Below are 19,893 nucleotides of genomic sequence, written 5' to 3' on the forward strand. Positions count from 1 at the left end.
TGAGGCACTATGTCTCCCACTGATACGAGACACTATTCTGCCATCTGACACTGACAGTGGAGCACCATTTCTCACAACTAACACCACTAATGAGGCACTATTCCTCCCTACGATACCAACGATGGGGCACTATTCCTCCCCCTAATACCAGATGTTTAGTCCCACTGATGCCAGGAAAATCTCCACCCCCGCATGCCAAAGGCCGGCCCTCCAAGAGTCTGAAGGACAATAAACCGGCCCTTTGGTTAGAATGTTTGGAGACCCCTGTTCTAGAGGATTAGGGTCTGAAAACTGGCTAGGCCACTCCATGACCTTAATGTGCTTCTTCTTGAGCCACTCCTTTGTTGCCTTGGCAGTATGTTTTGAGTCATTATGCTGGAAGACCCATCCATGACCCATCTTCAGAGTTCTGGCTGAGGGATGAAGGTTCTCATCCAAGATCTTACAATACATGCTCCAAACACAACGAGAAGAGTTAATGCCAAAGAGCTCTATTTTGGTCTCATCTGACCACAGCACTTTCGCCCAATACTTCTTCGAATCATTTAGATGTTTATTGGCAAACATCAGACAGATCTGTACATGTACTTTCTTGAGGAGAGGACCTTGTGGGCTCTGAAGGATTTTAATCCATGGCGGTGTATTTTGTTACCAATGGTTTGTTTGGAATACTTTGGTCCCAACTGCCTTGAGATCATTCACAGGCTCCTCCCGTGTAGTTCTGGGCTGATCCCTCACTTTTCTCATGACCATCCTCACCCCATGAGGTGAAATCTTGCATGGAGCTCCAGACCGAGTGCGATTGATGGTTATTTTGTGTTTCTTCCATTTGCGCTTTATCGCTCCAACAGTTGTCTCCTTCTCACCAAGCTTCTTGCTGATGGTCTTGTAGTCCATTCCAGCCTTGTGCAGGTCTACAATCTTGTCCCTGATGTCCTTTGACAGTTCTTTGGTGTTGCCCATGGTGGTGAGGGTTGAATGCAAGAGATTCTGTGGACAGGTGTCTTACACATAACGAGTTGTTATTAGGAGGACCTTCTTCAGGCTAGATTCACACTGGTATGACACAACAGTCGTACTACTTTGGATCTGACTTTGTCCTGCGACTTGAAGTCCGACTTCAATGAACAGGGATCCGACTTCGATCCCCGACAATACCAGGCACTGTATCTGGTATGGATCTTTAGGAAGTACTCCACGCCAAATTTTAAATAAAAAACCGGCATGGGTTCCCCCTCTAGGAGCATGCCAGGCCCTTCGGTCTGGTATGGATATTAAAGCCTCGTACACACGATAGGTTAACCAGAGGACAACGGTCTGAAGGACCATTTTCATCGGTCAAAACCGATCGTGTGTGGGCCCCATAGGTTATTTAACCTTCGGTTAAAAAAAAACAACTTGCTTTAAAATTAACCTATGGATTGGTAACCATTGGTAAGCCGATTGTTAGTAGGCACGACCATCTGTTAAAACCATCGACCATCGGTCAAGTCGACGCATGCTTGGAAGCATTGAACTTCGTTTTTTTAGCACGTCGTTGTGTTTTACGTCACCGCGTTCTGACACAACCGTTTTTTTAACCTATGGTGTGTAGGCGTGACGAACCATCAGTCAGCTTCATCGGTTAACCTATGACAACGGTCCTTCAGACCGTTGTCCTCTGGTTAACCTATTGTGTGTACGAGGCTTTAGGGGAACCCCCTACGCTGAAAAAACGGCGTGGGGTCCCCCCCAACATCCATACCAGAACCGAGCTTGCAGCCCTGCCAGTCAGGAAAGATGGTGGGGACGAGCGAGTGCCCCCCTTCCTGAACCATACCAGGCCGCATGTCCTTAACATTGGGGGGTGGGTGCTTTGTGGCAGGGGGGCTCCCTGCGCCCCCCAAAGCACCCTGTCCCCATGTTGATAAGGACAAGGGCCTCTTCCTGACAACCCTGGCCGTTGGTTGTCGGAGTCTGCGGGCGGGAGGCTTATCGGAATCTGTGAGCCCCCTTTAATAAGGGGGCCCCCAGATCCCGGCTCCCCACCCTATGTGAATAAGTATGGGGTACATTGTACCCCTACCCATTCACCTGAAAAAAAAGTGTCAATAAAAAAAACACTACACAGATTTTTAAAGTAATTTTTTAGGCAGCTCTGGGGGTCTCTTCTGCCTTCTTCTGCCCTCTCCGGCTCTTCTCCGCTCTCTCTGGTTCTTCTCCCTCTGTCCGAGGCTCTCTTCCGCTCTAATGCCCAGTGTGCGGTGGGCCTGGTATGCTCCTAGAGAGGGAACCCATGCTGTTTTTTTATTAAAAATTTGATGTGGAGTTCCTCCTCAAGATCATCAGAGCACAAGTCGCATGCCAAAGTCGGATCATGCAAGACGGCGATCCGACTTTGATCCGACTTCAGTGATATTCAATGGGCTGAAGTAGGATCAAAGTCGGACCAAAGTAGTACAGGGAGCATTTTCAAGGTCGGGCCGACTTGTGTCGGACCAGGTAAGACGGCTCCCATAGGGAAATATTGATTTTCACACGTCATGTGACATAAGCTCCCAATGTCGGAGCGTTTGTCGTACCAGTGTGAACCCGGCCTCAATTGACGGGACTAATCTGTGTACCACATGAGCACTTACTGTAGCCAGTCTATGGGAGCCAAAAGTATGGTTGGTTGGTAGGGGATCAAATACTTATTTTACTCACTGAACTCAATTTATAACATTTGTATCATATGTTTTTCTGGATTTTTGGTTGATATTCTGTCTCTGTTATTTAAAATACACCTATGATAAAAATTATAGACCCTGAGGGCCAGATTCAGGTAGATCTGCGGCGGCGTAACGTATCGCATTTACGTTACGCCTCCGCAAGTTTTACGGGCAAGTGCTTGATTCACAAAGCACTTGCCTGTAAAGTTGCGGCGGCGTTGTAGCGTAAATCCCCCCGGCGCAAGCCCGCCTAATTCAAATGATCCGGGTAGGGGGCGTGGATCATTTAAAATAGGCCGAACGTACTGCGCATGAGCCGTCCCTAAAATTTCCCGACGTGCATTGCGGTAAATGACGTCGCAAGGACGTCATTGGTTTCAACGTGAACGTAAATAGCGTCCAGCCCCATTCACGGACGACTTACGCAAACGACGTAAAATTTTCACATTGCGACGCGGGAACGACGGCCATACTTAACATTGGATACGCCACCTAGGGGGCAGCTTTATCTTTACGCCGCGTATCTCTTACGGAAACGGCGTAAATTTACTGCGACGGGCAAGCGTACGTTCGTGAATCGGCGTAACGACTCATTTGCATGTTCTACGCCGACCGCAATGGAAGCGCCACCTAGCGGCCAGCATAAATATTGCACCCTATCTTAGGCATGTTTAAGTGTATCTCAGTTTGAGAATACACTTAAACCATACGACGGCGCAGATTCGGAGTTACGTCGGCGTATCTACTTGAGAATCTGGCCCTTAATTTCTTTGTAAGTGGGCAAACTTACAAAATCTGCAGAGAATCAAATAATAATTTTCACCACTGCATTTCAAATTTTGTTTTGGGTTTAATACCACTTTAAAGGGAACCATGTGTAAGGCAGGATAGAGTTGTAGACCAGAGTAAGGCGCTGCAAACATTATTTTCTTTTTACATACATACTGCCATTGCCATCTGCGCCCACAGCACGTTCTGTATCACAATTAATCCTTTTACTGTCAGAGCCACTTAGGTTTAAAAAAAAATTTTTTAGGCCTGAAGGTTACTTAAAACCCCCAAACATATATTTTCTGAAAGCAGGGACCCTAAATAATGAAATAGTGGTAGTTCCAGATTTTTATGTCACATGATATTAGCGCAACACTTTATCAAGCACAACATTTCAGTAAGAATTACACTAAAGTTAATTTTAGGGCACACAAACACAAAATAATACACATTTTTCTGATTAAAATCTAAAAGATGCGGTTGCACCGAGTACATAGATACCCAACATGCCAAGCTTTAAAATTGTGTGCACCCGTTAAACGGCGACAAACGTTGGTACCCTGAATTTTCCATAGGTGACACTTTAAAAGCCCCCCATAGGTCATCAGTTTAGAGGTGATTGTAAAGTCTTGTTTTCTTTTCTATAAGAATAACAATCATGTTAAAGAGGAGTTCCACCTAAAAATTGAACTTCCTCTTAACCCACTCCTCGCCCCCTTACATGCCACGTTTGGCATGTAATTTTTTTGGGGGGGGAGTGGGGGCTTCAGGAGAAGGGGACTTCCTGTCCCACTTCCTCCTTCCGCCGAGGGGCTGCAAAGGCGATTAAGCTTAATCGCCTTTTGGCAGCCCCTCCCTGTAGGCGATCGCCTAGGACACGTGACAGGTCCTAGGCGATCGCCTGTCCAATCAAACAGCGCAGCGCCGGGCCGCGCTCGCATGCACAGTGCCGCTCGCGCATGCGCAGTGGGTGCCCGGCCGTGAAGCCGAAAGCTGTCACGGCCGGGTGCCCACAGTGACAATGAAGACGCTGGCCGGGGAGGGGGGGAGAGGAGCGGAGCCCCGGCCGGCGCGTCGCTGGAACGCTGGAGCAGGTAAGTGTCAGTTTATTAAAAGCCAGCAGCTACACTTTTTGTAGTTGCTGGCTTTTAATAAACTTAAAAAATGGGTGGAAAACCCCTTTAAACTTACCTGCTCTGTGCAGTGGTTTTGCACAGAGCACACTGATCCTCCTCTTCTCGGGTGTCTCTTTGGCTCTCCTGGCCCCTCCCTCGTTTCGAGTGCCCCCCACAGCAAGCAGCTTGCTATGGGGGCACTCAAGCCGGGCTTCAACTTTGTGTGTCCATTTAGACACAGAGCCCTAGTTCGGCCCCGCCCCTCTCCTGATTGGCTAACTGACTTTGATTAACAGCAGCGGAAGCCAATGGCGCCGGTGCTGTGTCCCAGCCAATCGGGAGGGAGAGACACGGATGGCCGAGGAGCTGGTGGACATCGCTGGATGGAGATGGGCCTCAGGTAAGTAACAGGGGGGCTGAGGAAGGCTTTTTATCTTGCTGCAATTAAATTAAGAATGCATTAAGATAAAAAAACCTTCTGCCTTTACAACCACCTTAACCTTAAATAATGGTCCTAGAATTATTACTCTTACCCTGGCATGGACGGCGGCAATATGAAATGTGTGGAGCACTTGACATTTTCATGCATAGGCACCCCTGATGCGTGTGTTTATGTTCGCATGTGCGTGTATGGAAGGGGTTGGGTGATGCTCAGAATGTTTTTTTGTGTAGTTTGAGTGCTTGGGTGTAACTTAATTTTTGACAGACACAGCCTTCTCAAGTCTTGACATTTGGGTTATGTTCCTGTTCAGTCCTCTCCTATAGAACAGGAACATAACCCAAATGTCAAGACTTGAGAAGGCTGTGTCCGTCCATGGACGACAGAGAAAAGGATTTTACGGTGAGTACAAAAAATCTTGGGCCAGATTCACAGAAAAAGTACGCCGGAGTATCTGCTGATTCAAATTTGCCGCGTCGTATCTTTATTTGTCATTCACAAACAAAGATACGACGGCTTTTGGCTAAGATCCGACAGGCGTACGGCTTCGTACGCCTTCGGAAGTTAGGTGTAATTTTCCGGCGGCCGCTGGGTGGAGTTCGCGTCGTTTTCCAGCGTCGGGTATGCAAATTAGCTGATTACGGCGATCCACGAAGATACACGCGTTCGTCGCAATCTCTTACGTCGTCGCTAGTCGGTTTTTCCCGTCGCAAACATAAGCCTGCTTTTTCATGGCTTACATTTAGACAGCCCGTGTTAAAGTATGGCCGTCGTTCCCGCGTCGAATTTCAATTTTTTTTTTTTTTGCGTAAGACGTCCGGGAATATGAAAGTACGTTACGCACGTCGCCGTTCAAAAAACACGTCGGGGCGCCGTAATTTCGCGCAAAGCCCCCATTTGAATTAGGCGGGCTTGCGCCGGACGGCTTTACGCTACGCCGCCGCAAGTTTACACGTAAGTGCTTTGTGAATCAAGCACTTGCGGCGGCGTAACGTAAAGGGGATACGTTACGCCACCGTAAATATTCGTGAATCTGGCCCCTTATTTTTTATCACATAAGGAACAAAAAGTCAGGGTTTTTCAACCGGGTTGCCGCGGCACCCTGGGGTGCCGCAAAAAGTCCCCAGGGGTGCCGCGGCAAAATGATACAAAGCCCTCTGCAATCCAACCATGAAGGGGTTACTGTGTAATGTTCTGTGTACAGAAGGGATGTAGAGCACATCCCGTTCCTCCTCCGGGGCTCTCTCCCCCTCTAGGCTGTTATCTATATTTTGCCGGAAAAAGCGAAAGATGTGCAAGCCGCCCGCGTCCTACCAACCGATGACGTCATCGCTTGCTATGGAAAGGTCGGGCAGCTTACACAGCTTTCACTTTTGCTGGCAAAATATAGATAACAGCCTAGAGGGGGAGAGAGCCCCGGAGGAGGAACGGGATGTGCTCTCTCTCCTCTCTGTACACGGAAATTACCACAGTCATGGTCGGATTATACAGGGCTGTAGGGAAGATTCACCAAAACTGGAGCACTCAGATTCTGGTGCAGCTCTGCATGGTAGCCAAATCGGCTTCTAATTTCAGCTTGTTTAATTAAGCTTTGACTATAAAACCTGGAAGCTGATTGGTTTCTATGCAGAGCTTCACCAGATTTTGCACCATGCGGTTTTAGTGAATAACCCCCTGTGTGTCATTTTTCTGTAGCACGGGCAAATAGGGGGTTTTGGGGAGAGATGTCGGGATGTGCTAGAAGGGGGGATTTAGGAAGGGGGGTTTTGTGGCTTGTAGAGGGTATTTGTGCCAGGTGGGGGGGGGTTTACGTCAGGAGGGGGGATTTGGGTTAGACGGGGGATTTTTTTGGGGGGAGGGAGGGGGGAGTTGTGCTAGCAGGGGGATGGGGACATTTACAACCTACTGACTTAGCTCTGTCTTACAAACTACATTTGAGGGCTTTTTCACACCAGGTTCAGTGCGATAAAACTGCATGAAATTGCGCGTTTTCCCACACCACACAAAAATGTGTTGCCTTTTGCAGTGTGGCAGTTAATTCTTAATGGCACCACCCATGCATCCACCAATTGCATTTTGCGCCCACTTAAACGTATGGTACAGCATTACTCTGTATTTTGGTAGGGCTCAATTTAAAAATCATGACGGCAACTTTTTCACGTGTTTCACAAGCACAGAGTAGCCTAATAAAAAGCAGAACGCGCAAAAAAGTGTTCCAGCTTGGACGCGCCTCTTTTTGTGGAAGATCCCTCAGACTGGTGTGCCCTGGGGTTGTACTCAATTCTAAAGGGTATTTTTTGTGACAGGTTCTCTTTATTCACCTGCTCTCCATTGAAGCTAATGGCACGCAGACCACACTGCATTAGCTTCTTCCCCAGCCACAGTGGCCGGGGAAAGTGACAGCTGTGAGGTTTTACACATCATCTGAAGGTTCTCGGTAGAAAGGGGAGATCAGTAAATGGACATTCGCTGGTCTCTCTCCTCTCTTCTATGGCAGTCTTAGGTCCACCACTGTGAACTTGGGGCCAGATTAACGTAGGGCAGCGGCGGCGTAACGAATCGTAGATACGTTACACCGCCGCAATTTTTCATTGCAAGTGCCTGATTCACCAAGCACTTGCGATGAAAACCTACCTCCGGCGCAAGGCGGGCCAATTTAAATGGGCGTGTGCCATTTAAATTAGGCGCGCTCCCGCGCCAGACCTACCCCGCATGCTCCGTTTCCGAACTCCCGCCGTGCTTTGCGCGCCGTGACGTCATTTTTTCGAACGGTGACGCGCATAGCGTAATTCCGTGTTCCCGGACGGCTTACGGAAACGACGTTATTTTTTAAATTTCGACGCGGGAACGACGGCCATACTTTATACAGCAATACGATTGCTGTGTAAAGTTAAGGCACCAAAAAAGCCGACTAACTTTGCGACAGGAAACTAGACTAGCGGTGACGTAGCGAACGCGAAAATCCGTTGGGAATCGCCGTAACTCCTAATTTGCATACCCGACGCTGGTTTATGACGCAAACTCCCCCCAGCGGCGGCCGCGGTACTGCATCCTAAGATCCGACAGTGTAAAACAATTACACCTGTCGGATCTTCTGGCTATCTATGCGTAACTGATTCTATGAACCAGTCGCATAGATAGAAGCAGAGATACGACGGCGTATCAGCAGATACGCCGTCGTATGTCTTTTGTGAATCTGGCCCTTGGAGCCAGGGAAACATAGCGGGGTGTGTATGGGGGGGGCAGATGTACTTGGAAGCGATTGGACGGCTGTATAGTCCATATGACAGCTAACCGTTTTATATATATATTTTTTATTATTACTATTATTATTATTATTATTATTATTATTATTAAAGCTTTATTTTTAATCAGATAACAGAGAAAAAGTACCCCATGTGATTTTGTGGGTGACAATTTTCCTTTCATGAGATATTAGGGGTCTAATAGTCCCCTGATGTCTCACCTGCCACCCAATGAACCTAACTGAGCTCAGATCGTGCTACATTAGCTTCTTCCCCAGCCAGACCGGTAAGAGAAAGTAATACCAGAACCCGGAAGTGACGTTTTACATGTCGCTTCCGGTTTCTTAGTAGGAAGGGGATGTACGCTGATCTCCCTCCCCTCTACCTGGCTGCACCCACCATACCAGTCCCAGGTCCACCGATGGGAGCCTGGAGCCCAGGAATCATGGGATTCCCCAGGGGCGGGGGGGGGGGGGGCGAGATGGCAGGGGTTTCCCTAGGGCAGGTGGAAGTGATCCTTTAGCTTGAGAGCCATTGGATCGCTTCCATCTTACGGCCAACAGTCAGCTTGTCGTATGCCATGCGCTGAAATCGTTAAAGTTTAGATATAGCCAGAACTTTTTTTAGAAGCCCTGCCAGGTGTTGATCGTTGTTTATTTTCCTACTGGGGAGATTCAACCTCTCCATTCAGACCCCATTCACACCTCAGCATTTTGTAGCTTGGAGGAGAAAAAAATCAATTATTCTCTGTGAAGATGTTTCACATTTCCACTCCAAGTCACCTAAAAAGCCAAACGCCTAAAGCTCAACAAAGTTGCTTTTTTTGTAGCTGAGATTGGGCATATTTGCGCATTTTTGGCTCGTTTTTATTACCATAGAAATATTATTTATTTATGTTATGTATTTTTATTAATTTTTATCTTTTTTTTTTATAAGGGTTAGGAGTAGGGTCGGTACGGACTTTGGTTTTTTCCCGAACCCGAATAATTGAAAAAAGTTTGGGTCCGGGATCGGAGTTCGGGAAAAAAAAATGCGCGGAGGTCCCCGCTAATTCAATAACCAGACCCTTCAGGTCTGGTATGGATATTCAGGGGAATCCCGCCGTCATTTTTAAAACAAAAATGACGTGCGTTTCCCCCTAAATATCCATAACCAGACCCGTTATCCGAGCACGTTGACCTGGCCGGCCGCAAAAAAGAGGGGGGGACAGAGTGCGGGCCCCCCCCCCTCTCCTGAACCGCACCAGGCCACATGCCCTCAACATGGGGAGGATGTCCCCATGTTGATGGGGACAAGGGTCTCATCCCCACAACCCTTTCCCGGTGGTTGTGGGGGTCTGCGGGCGGGAGGTTTATCAGAATCTGGAAGACCCCTTTAACAAAGGGGACCCCCAGATCCTGACCCCCCCCCCCTGTGTGAAATGGTAATGGGGTACACTGTACCCCTACCATTTCACGAAGGAAGTGTAAAGTCTTGTAAAAAAAAAAACACACTGACAGCGTGGAATAAAGTCCTTTATTAATAAAAATAAAAAAACTCCAGCGGTGATGATGATCCACTCGTTCCCGGCTTCCTGCGTTGTCCTGATCCTGCGACGGCTGCGGGTGATCTCCCGCAATGAGAAGATCCTGCGCCGGGTGATCTCCGCTCCAGCGATGAGAAGATCCATCCATCTGGCGCAGCAGCATCCCCGACCTCCTCTCACCGCCGGGCACAGCCCAGCGAATGACGCGCTGGAGCTGTGACATTACTTATATAGAGGAGGCAGGGACACCCGTCACGTGACCCCGCCCCCTCTGACGTACACTCTGCTACGTCACTGGGGAAGCCCAAAAAGAGGAAAGACCCAGGGCTTACCCAGTGACGTACAGAGGGTACGTCAGAGGGGGCGGGGTCACGTGACGGGTGTCCCTGCCTCCTCTATATAAGTAATGTCACAGCTCCAGCGCGTCATTCGCTGGGCTGTGCCCGGCGGTGAGAGGAGGTCGGGGATGCTGCTGCGCCGGGTGATCTCCACTCCAGCGATGAGAAGATCCATCCATCCTGCGCAGCAGCATCCCCGACCTCCTCTAACCGCCGGGCACAGCCCAGCGAATGACGCGCTGGAGCTGTGACATTACTTCTTCTCTACATCTTCTCATCGCGGGAGATCACCCGCAGCCGTCGCAGGATCAGGACAACGCAGGAAGACGGGAACGAGTGGATCATCATCACCGCTGGAGTTTTTTTATTTTTATTAATAAAGGACTTTATTCTACGGTGTCAGTGTGTTTTTTTTTACAAGACTTTACACTTCCTTCGTGAAATGGTAGGGGTACAGTGTACCCCATTACCATTTCACACAGAGGGAGGGGTCAGGATCTGGGGGTCCCCTTTGTTAAAGGGGTCTTCCAGATTCTGATAAACCTCCCGCCCGCATACCCCCACAACCACCGGGCAAGGGTTGTGGGGATGAGACCCTTGTCCCCATCAACATGGGGACATCCTCCCCATGTTGAGGGCATGTGGCCTGGTGCGGTTCAGGAGAGGGGGGGCCGCACTCTGTCCCCCCCTCTTTTCTGCGGCCGGCCAGGTCAACGTGCTCGGATAACGGGTCTGGTTATGGATATTTAGGGGGAACCGCACGTCATTTTTGTTTTAAAAATGACGGCGGGATTCCCCTGAATATCCATACCAGACCTGAAGGGTCTGGTTATGGATATTTAGGGGGAACCCTACGTCATTTTTTTTTTTAATTGACGGCGGGGTTCCCCTTAATATCCATACCAGACCTAAAGGGTCTGGTTATTGAATTTGCGGGGACCTCCGCACATTTTCTTTTCTAAAAGTCCGTGTCCCATTGACTACAATGGGGTTCGGAGTTCGGGTTCGGGTTCCCGAACCCGAACTTTTTTTTTAAAGTTCGGGTTCGGACCCGAACCCGAACATCCAGGTGTCTGCTCAACTCTAGTTAGGAGTTCGCACCAATCAATAGGTACAATTTCTATAGCCCACAGAAATCTATCCCTACCATGAACATGCTCGTTGGTGGTCTTTTGCCCAGCCCCCCCCCCCCCCCCCCCAACTGTTCCTGGTCTTTCTCCTGCTATAATATGTATTACCCGTGGCAATTATTATGTTACTGACACCATGTTAGAATCTCCCTGTAACTGAAATACCATCTTTTGGTGCACCACTCCTTAGGATTATCTGCAGATTATTATTAGGGGGCTGGGATGTTTGATTTCTGCCCAGTGCCCACTCTCTTCTGATCTCAACCCTGCAGGTTTCTTCTATACACATTGTTCTGCTTGAGAAATGACAGGCACAGCATAAACAAGTCACGTGATCAAACCAGGGTAATTACAGCAATTTTATGCGATTATTCCAGAGCATTGCAAATGAGTGTTCTGAATTACGCAGAGAACACAATGTAGCATTAGAACCTTGAAAAGCCTTCTTCCTCGATTCGATGATTCATGACTTATAACTGAAATGAAAACAAAACACTTGGGTACAAGTCCCAAATGTGTATATGTCACAATATTTCGGATATTAACAATTGATAAAAACATAGAATACAAAGATGAACAAGAATAAATGTCAAATTTATGTAAAAATTGAAAAGTCTGGGAGCATGGAGTAATCTGCAATAAACATGCATCAGTTTTCATTTGCTTGGTCCCGCTACAGCAGCCTTTCTCAACCTTTATTCCTAATAGAGGAACCCCTAAAATAATTTTCTGGTCTTGGGGAACATTTACTAAAACGAATTGACTGGGAAAAATGCTCCATACATTGGTGGTCAGTAGGAAGAAGGCCCCCTTTTTAGTGGTGGTCAGCAGGAAGAAGACTTCCCTTACAGTGGTGGTCAGTAGGAAGAAGACTCCCCTTACAGTGGTGGCCAGTAGGAAGAAGGCCCCCCTTATATTGGTGGTCAGTAGGAAGAAGGCTCCCCTTACAGTGGTGGTCAGTAGGAAGAAGGCTCCCCTTACAGTGATGGCTAGTAGGAAGAAGGCTCCCCTTAAAGTGGTGGCCAGTAGGAAGAAGGCCCCCCTTATATTGGTGGTCAGTAGGAAGAAGGCCTGCTTTACAGTGGTGGTCAGTAGGAAGAAGACTCCCCTTACAGTGGTGTTCAGTAGGAATAAGACTCCCCTTACAGTGGTGGTCAGTAAAAAAATGCTTTCTTACAGTGGTGGTCAGTAAGAAGAAGCCCCCCCTATAGTGGTGGTCAATAGGAAGAAGGCTCCTCTTACAGTGGTGGTCAGTAGAAAGAAGGCCTGCCTTACAGTGGTGGTCGGTAGAAAGAAGGCCCCACTTACAGTGGTGGTCGGTAGAAAGAAGGCCCCACTTACAGTGGTGGACGGTAAAAAGAAGGCCCCACTTACAGTGGTGGTCGGTAGGAAGAAGGCCGCCCTTACATTGGTGGTCAGTAGGAAGAAGGCCCCCTTTACAATGGTGGTAAATAGGAAGAAGGTTCCCCTTACAGTGTTGGTCAGTAGAAAAAAGTTTTTCTTACAGTGGTGGTCAATAGGAAGAAGGCTCCCCTTATAGTGGTGGCCAGTAGGAAGAAGGCCTGCCCTTACAGTGGTGGTCAGTAGAAAAAAGGCTTTCTTACAGTGGTGGCCAGTAGGAAGAAGGCCTGCCTTACAGTGGTGGTCAGTAGAAAAAAGGCTTTCTTATAGTGGTGGCCAGTAGGAAGAAGGCCTGCCTTACAGTGGTGGTCAGTAGGAAGAAAGCTCCCCTTACAGTGGTGGTCAGTAGGAAGAAGGTTTTCTTACAGTGGTGGTCAATAGGAAGAAGGCTCCCCTTATAGTGGTGGCCAGTAGGGAGAAGGCCCCCCTTATAGTGGTGGTCAGTAGAAAGAAGGCCTGCCCTTACAGTGGCGGTTAGTAGAAAAAAGTATTTCTTACAGTGGTGGCCAGTAGGAAGAAGGCCTGCCTTACAGTGGTGGTCGGTAGAATGAAGGCTCCCCTTACAGTGGTGGTCAGTAGGACGAAGGCTCCCCTTACAGTGTTGGTTAGTAGGAAGAAGGCTCCCCTTACAGTGGTGGCCAGTAGGAAGAAGGCTCCCCTTACAGTGGTGGCCAGTAGGAAGAAGGCCCCCCTTATATTGGTGGTCAGTAGGAAGAAGGCCTGCCTTAGAGTGGTGGTCAGTAGGAAGAAGGCTCCCCTTACAGTGATGGCTAGTAGGAATAAGGCCCCCTTTACAGTGGTGGTCAGTAGGAAGAAGACCCCCCCTTATATTGGTGGTCAGTAGGAAGAAGGCTCCCCTTACAGTGGTGGCTAGTATGAATAAGACCCCCTTTACAGTGGTGGTCAGTAGGAAGAAGGCTCTCCTTACAGTGCTGGTCAGTAGGAAGAAGGCTCTCCTTACAGTGCTGGTCAGTAGGAAGAAGGCCCCCCTTATATTGGTGGTCAGTAGGAAGAAGTCCTTCTTACAATGGTGGTCTGTAGGAAGAAGGCCACCCTGATGTCATGCTGCTGGCTTTTCAAAGTAGTATTAACCCTGAAACTATGCAAGCACCATCTAATGGAGGTCAATTGACCTCAGCACAAAGAACCCCTGGAAACTTATGGAGGAAACTTCGGAGTCCCCGTAACCCTGGTTGAGAAAGGCTGCACTACAGTGATTAAAGCTGAGTTCTGAGTTTTGATTCATTGGTTAGATAGAAAGGGTTAGAACCTCTGTTGAGTTGTATTACTGCCTGTGTCCTCACTGGAGAGTTTTCCCATCACGTCCTGTCCAGGAAGTGAGGAGCCCTTGTCAACAGAGACACAGCAATTAAAGATCCAACATTGTTTTTTCAAAGCAAAAACTATTTTAAAGATAAACTGTGCTTTGCCCATTCAGGATAAAGCAACAGGTTCACTTTACCACCCCCTTCCCAGCTGCATATACGCTATATGGCCAAACATTTGTAGACACCTGACCATCACAGCTATATGAGTACATTCCATTCCAAAACCACAGCCATTAATATAGAGTTGGCCCACCTTATAACCTATAACCACCTGCACCCTTTGCGAGAAGACAGGTATTTGTGCCCATTCCACCAACGATCATTTGTGAGGTCAGGTACCAACATTAGATAAGAAGACCTGGCCCACAATTGGCATTCCCATTTATCCCAATGGTGTTTGTAGGGTTGAGGTCAGGGCTTTGTGTAGGCCACTCATGTTCCTCCACACAAACTTATCAAACCATGTCTTCATGGAGCTGGCTTTGTCCAAATGGGCACAGTTCGGCCCCGTACACACGGCCGAGAAACTCGACGAGCAAAACACATCGTTTTGCTCCTCAAGTTTCTTGTGAAGCCGCCGAGGATCTCGGCGAGCCAAATTTCCTCATTGAGTAACGAGGAAATAGAGAACATGTTCTCTATTTGGCACAACGAGATTCTCGTCGGTTTCCTCAGCCGAAAGTGTACACGCGGCCGGGTTTCTCGGCAGAATACAGCTCCGATCGAGTTTCTGGCTGAATTCTGCCGAGAAACTCGGTCGTGTGTACGGGGCCTCATGCTGCAACAAAAAACCCTACCCAAAATGTTTCCACAATGTTGGACGAGCACAATTGTCGGAAATATCTTTATAGGGCTGTAGCATTAACAGTACTCTCATTGGAAACACCCAAACCTAATAGTTTTGATGGGTGTTCACATATTTTAGGTAATATAGTGTAGGTCAGTGATGGCGAACCTTGGCACTCCAGGTGCTTTGGAACTACATTTCCCATGATGCTCACACACTCTGCAGTTTAGGTGAGCATCATGGGAAATGTAGTTCCAAAACATCAGGGGTGCCACGGTTCGCCATCACTGGTGTAGGTAGTCATTGCGCTTGCAGAGCTTGTTATATGACAGCCCAGTGGATACCCTAATATCACACTAATAATATATATGGTCAATAGGGACAGATCAGCTACTCAACATGCAAGTTACACACCTCAGGATAAGGCACTCTTGCAGGCAAGGGTCAAGCATTGCTGTGGGGGAGGGTGGGTCACATTGTCCTGGGAAGGGCCACAGCCCTGGGCTTACCCCTCTGCCTTTCTCCGTAGGCCACTGAGCCTGATAAATGGGGTTCGTCTGTTGGAAATCCTGGCCCAGCGAGTCCATCTGTCCACTTCCAGCTTCATCAACATCAGGTGAGGAGGACCAACATACTCAAGGTGCCTACATATATAGACTATGAACATCTAATACTCACAGCAACAAGTACAGTGATAAATGGAATGAAACAAAGTAGTGCGGCTCTAGATTAGAAGATAATATGATGCACATTATTGTATTTATAGCTAGTAGTAGCTAATGACATTCAGCGACACCTTTTCTGTAATGTTGAAGATGTTTTGCTGCTTATTGAAGCAGCTCCTTCAGTTGTAATGAGCATCAGGAACAAACCCCAGAATCTCAGTCATCTTAAAGCGGTTCTTCAGTCCCCTGTGTGAAAATTAAAAGTCAGCAACTACAGGGTTTCTTCACCACTCTTGGGTGATGGCGCCGGCATCATAACTGTGGGCAGCCACCTGCCCACTATGCATGCGTGAGCCATGCTGCGCCTTGTGAATGGTCCCGCAGTCTCTTGGGACTTGTGATGTGTCCCAAGAGGCTGCAGTGAGAGGAGGGGGAAGACAGGCTTCCGCTTCGATGGCCTAGGCCAGTGATGGCAAACCTTGGCACCCCAGATGTTTTGGAACTACATTTCCCATGATGCTCAACTACACTGCAGAGTGCATGAGCATCATGGGAAATGTAGTTCCAAAACATCTGGGGTGCCAAGGTTCGCCATCACTGGCCTAGGCCAGTAGTCTCCAAACTGCTGGAAACTCCTTTTCTTGCCATTATCTGGCTCTTGAGGCATTATTTAAGTGAGTGAGTGAAAAATTTATATAGCGCTACACATGCGAACTGAATCGCCTCTGGGCGCTTTTGTGCCCCTGACACCAACAATGGGGCATAATATCTGCCACTGACACCAACAATGGTGCACTATTCCTTTAAATGACACCAACGATGGGGCATAATTCCTTCCACAGATACCAACCATTTTTCCCCTGATACCAAAGATTGTTGACATTGTTTACTCCCACTGAGAACAGTCCGCTCCCCGCCCTCCCCATGAAGTCTGAAGGACAGTAAACTGCCCCCCCCAAAAAAAAATGTTTTGACAGGAGGAATGTGGAGGAGCAGTGGAAGTTCCCCTTTTGGGTGAAGTTCTGCTTTAAACCAAACCCCAGAAAATGTGTTAAGGCAGATGTTGATTTTGCCATGTGGTTAACAATGCTGGGTATGCATAGTTCTCAACTGTCCCTGATTTCGAGGGACTGTCCCTCATTTGGAACAAAGTCCCTCTGTCCCTCTTTCCTCCTCATTTGTCCCTGATTTTGGTCTGATCTATAAGGTTGTATATAAAATACACTTTTTATCTATCAAAAAGTGTTTCCCAGTGCTAAACAATTCATCCAATATCTAAATTGTTGCATTTTTTTATTCCAAAAGACAATATAAAGGAATAGTAGTGAAATTAAAAGCACTTTTGGGTTTAACCCAAGGCGAATAGAACGGAGCATGCGCAGAACGTTCGGCCCGAAGACGCGCCTAATTTAAATGGTACATGCCCCATTTGAATTAGGCGGGCTTGCGCCGGACAGCTTTACGTTACACCGCCGTAAGTTTACGCGCAAGTGCTTGGTGAATCAGGCACTTGCGCTGAAAACTTGCGGCGGTGTAACGTAAAGATGATACGTTACGCCGCCGCAGATCTCTGTGAATCTGGCCCTTCGTTTTTTGGACATGCTGAAAATGACATTTTTTTTCATGCCGAAAAATGATTGTGTGTACGCGGCATTAGAACTGAAGAAACTACCTGGAATGAGTAGTTGTACATTACAGTCAAGTTGGATGTGGCTACTAGTAGCTAAACAGTGACCTGGATAAATAAGAAGCTTCACAGACAAAATGTATGCTTACAGTAGGTGCACGCGATATTGTGTCAATCTCGCTCCCTTTCTCGGCGAGATTGAGCACCTACGAGCCCCATCGCGGGAGCCAGCGCCGAGCTGGCTTGCCGCGATGGAGAGAGCCGTCATAGAAGCGACGGGAGATCCGACTTGGATTCCCGCCAATTCTACACGTGTGCAGCGTTTGTTATGAATCCTGAGGGGGAAGTCCCCGCCGGATTTTAAATAAAAATTCGGCATGGGTTCCCCCCTCAGGAGCATACCGGGCCCTTAGGTCTGTTATGGGTTGTAAGGAGAGCCCCCCTACGCCGAAAAAACGGCGTAGGGGGTCCCCCTACAATCCATACCAGACCCGTATCCAAAGCACGCTACCCGGCCGGTCAGGAAAGGAGTGGAGACGAGCGAGCGCCCCCCCTCCTGAGCCGTACCGGGCTGCATGCCCTCAACATGGGGGGGTTGGGTGCTCTGGGGCAGGGAGGGCACTGCGGGGCCCCCCCACCCCAGAGCACCCTGTCCCCATGTTGATGAGGACAGGGCCCCTTCCCGACAACCCTGGCCGTTGGTTGTCGGGGTATGCGGGCGGGAGGCTTATCGGAATCTGGGAGCCCCCTTTAATAAGGGGGCCCCCAGATACCGGCCCCCCACCCTAAGTGAATGGATATGGGGTACATCGTACCCCTACCCATTCACCTGGAGGAAAAGTGGTAAAAACACAAATAAAAAACACAGGGTATTAAAATATTTTATTAGTCTGCTCCGGAGGCTCCCCCTGTCTTCTTTAGCTCTTTTACCAGGGGGAGCTTCTTCTTCCGATTTCCGGGGGTCTTCTCCTGCTCTCCGGGGTCTTCACCGCTCTTCTGTGACGTCTTCTCCGCTCTGGGGGGTCTTCTTCTATGTTCGCCGCTCTTGACTCGGCGCACAAAGGTTCTTCCTCCCGCTGTCCGGTGCCTTCTTCTTCCGCTGTTCTGTGACGTCTTCTCCTCTTCTTCCGCTGTTCTGTGACGTCTTCCACTTCTCCCTTCAGGCCGCTGTGCTGTGACGTCTTCTCTTCTTCTCTTCTCCCGATGTTGACACGTCGCCTCTTCTCGCTGCAATGACAGGTGCGTGGCTTGCATCGGATTTATATAGGCCTCACAGTCCCATCATGCTCTGGTACCTACCCATGTGATACCTACCCACGTGGTACCTACCGGAGCATGATGGGACTGTGAGGCCTATATAAATCCGATGCAAGCCACGCACCTGTCATTGCAGCGAGAAGAGGCGACGTGTCAGCATCGGGAGAAGAGAAGAAGAGAAGACGTCACAGCACAGCGGCCTGAAGGGAGAAGTAGAAGACGTCACAGAACAGCGGAAGAAGAGGAGAAGACGTCACAGAACAGCGGAAGAAGGAGAAGGCACCGGACAGCGGGAGGAAGAACCGGGGTGCGCCGAGTCAAGAGCGGAGAGCGGCGAACATAGAAGAAGACCCCCCGGAGCGGAGAAGACATCACAGAAGAGCGGTGAAGACCCCGGAGAGCAGGAGAAGACCCCCGGAAATCGGAAGAAGAAGCTCCCCCTGGTAAAAGAGCTAAAGAAGACAGGGGGAGCCTCTGGAGCAGACTAATAAAATATTTTAATACCCTGTGTTTTTTATTTGTGTTTTTACCACTTTTCCTCCAGGTGAATGGGTAGGGGTACGATGTACCCCATATCCATTCACTTAGGGTGGGGGGCCGGTATCTGGGGGCCCCCTTATTAAAGGGGGCTCCCAGATTCCGATAAGCCTCCCGCCCGCATACCCCGACAACCAACGGCCAGGGTTGTCGGGAAGGGGCCCTGTCCTCATCAACATGGGGACAGGGTGCTCTGGGGTGGGGGGGCCCCGCAGTGCGCCCCCCTGCCCCAGAGCACCCAACCCCCCCATGTTGAGGGCATGCAGCCCGGTACGGCTCAGGAGGGGGGGGGGCGCTCGCTCGTCCCCACTACTTTCCTGACCGGCCGGGTAGCGTGCTTTGGATACGGGTCTGGTATGGATTGTAGGGGGGCCCCCTACGCCATTTTTTCGGCGTAGGGGGGGCTCTCCTTACAACCCATAACAGACCTAAGGGCCCGGTATGCTCCTGAGGGGGGAACCCATGCTGAATTTTTATTTAAAATCCGGCGGGGACTTCCCCCTCAGGATTCATAACAAACGCTGCACACGTGTAGAATTGGCGGGAATCCAAGTCGGATCTCCCGTCGCTTCTATGACGCGCACGTTGGAATGTGCTGTCACTATTCCAGTGAGTGCGAGATGTCGGCGAGATCTCGGCACCATGTCGCCGAGAATCAGCGCGATGCTGTAGTGCTAAAAACACAATATCACAAACACCTACTGTAGATTTGATCTTTGTGCTTTTGGGTGCGTTTGTCTACTCAAAACCCAACTCCCAACAATTTTTTTTTTTTAGTTTTGGATAGAGTGTAAAGAAAGTATAATCCCTTTCAACGTTCTATTGCATTTGGGAGATTTCTCCTTGTTTACCATCTACTTTATGGGTGTCAGAACCTCTCTCTAGATTTTATTTATATCTTTGCCCCCACTCCAGAGATGTCCCCTTACAACCGGTCCAGGTAAAGAAAGAGAAATCTCCTCACCGGAGACACAGACAACATTTACCATGAGAGGCACTGGATTCCATCTTGTACAGTGCAGTGGCTCAGGTCAGGGC

The 19,893-nt window shown here is 48.9% G+C and overlaps 1 protein-coding gene across 2 annotated transcripts in view; it reads left to right on the plus strand.

Annotated features, from left to right (window-relative positions):
* The window catches only part of PTPRN (protein tyrosine phosphatase receptor type N), a 159,420-nt gene that overhangs the window by 69,295 nt on the left and 70,232 nt on the right, over positions 1 to 19,893 (plus strand). The window contains exon 10 of one of the 2 annotated variants that reach the window (XM_040358136.1): positions 15,299 to 15,385. The exons of the other annotated variant lie outside the window; for it this stretch is intronic. Within the exon in view, the coding sequence (XP_040214070.1) occupies positions 15,299 to 15,385 (87 nt within the window). The remainder of the gene's footprint in view (positions 1 to 15,298; positions 15,386 to 19,893) is intronic. 2 annotated transcript variants of the gene reach the window in all.

Source organism: Rana temporaria, chromosome 6, assembly GCF_905171775.1.
Source record: "Rana temporaria chromosome 6, aRanTem1.1, whole genome shotgun sequence".
NCBI classification, from domain to species: domain Eukaryota; kingdom Metazoa; phylum Chordata; class Amphibia; order Anura; family Ranidae; genus Rana; species Rana temporaria.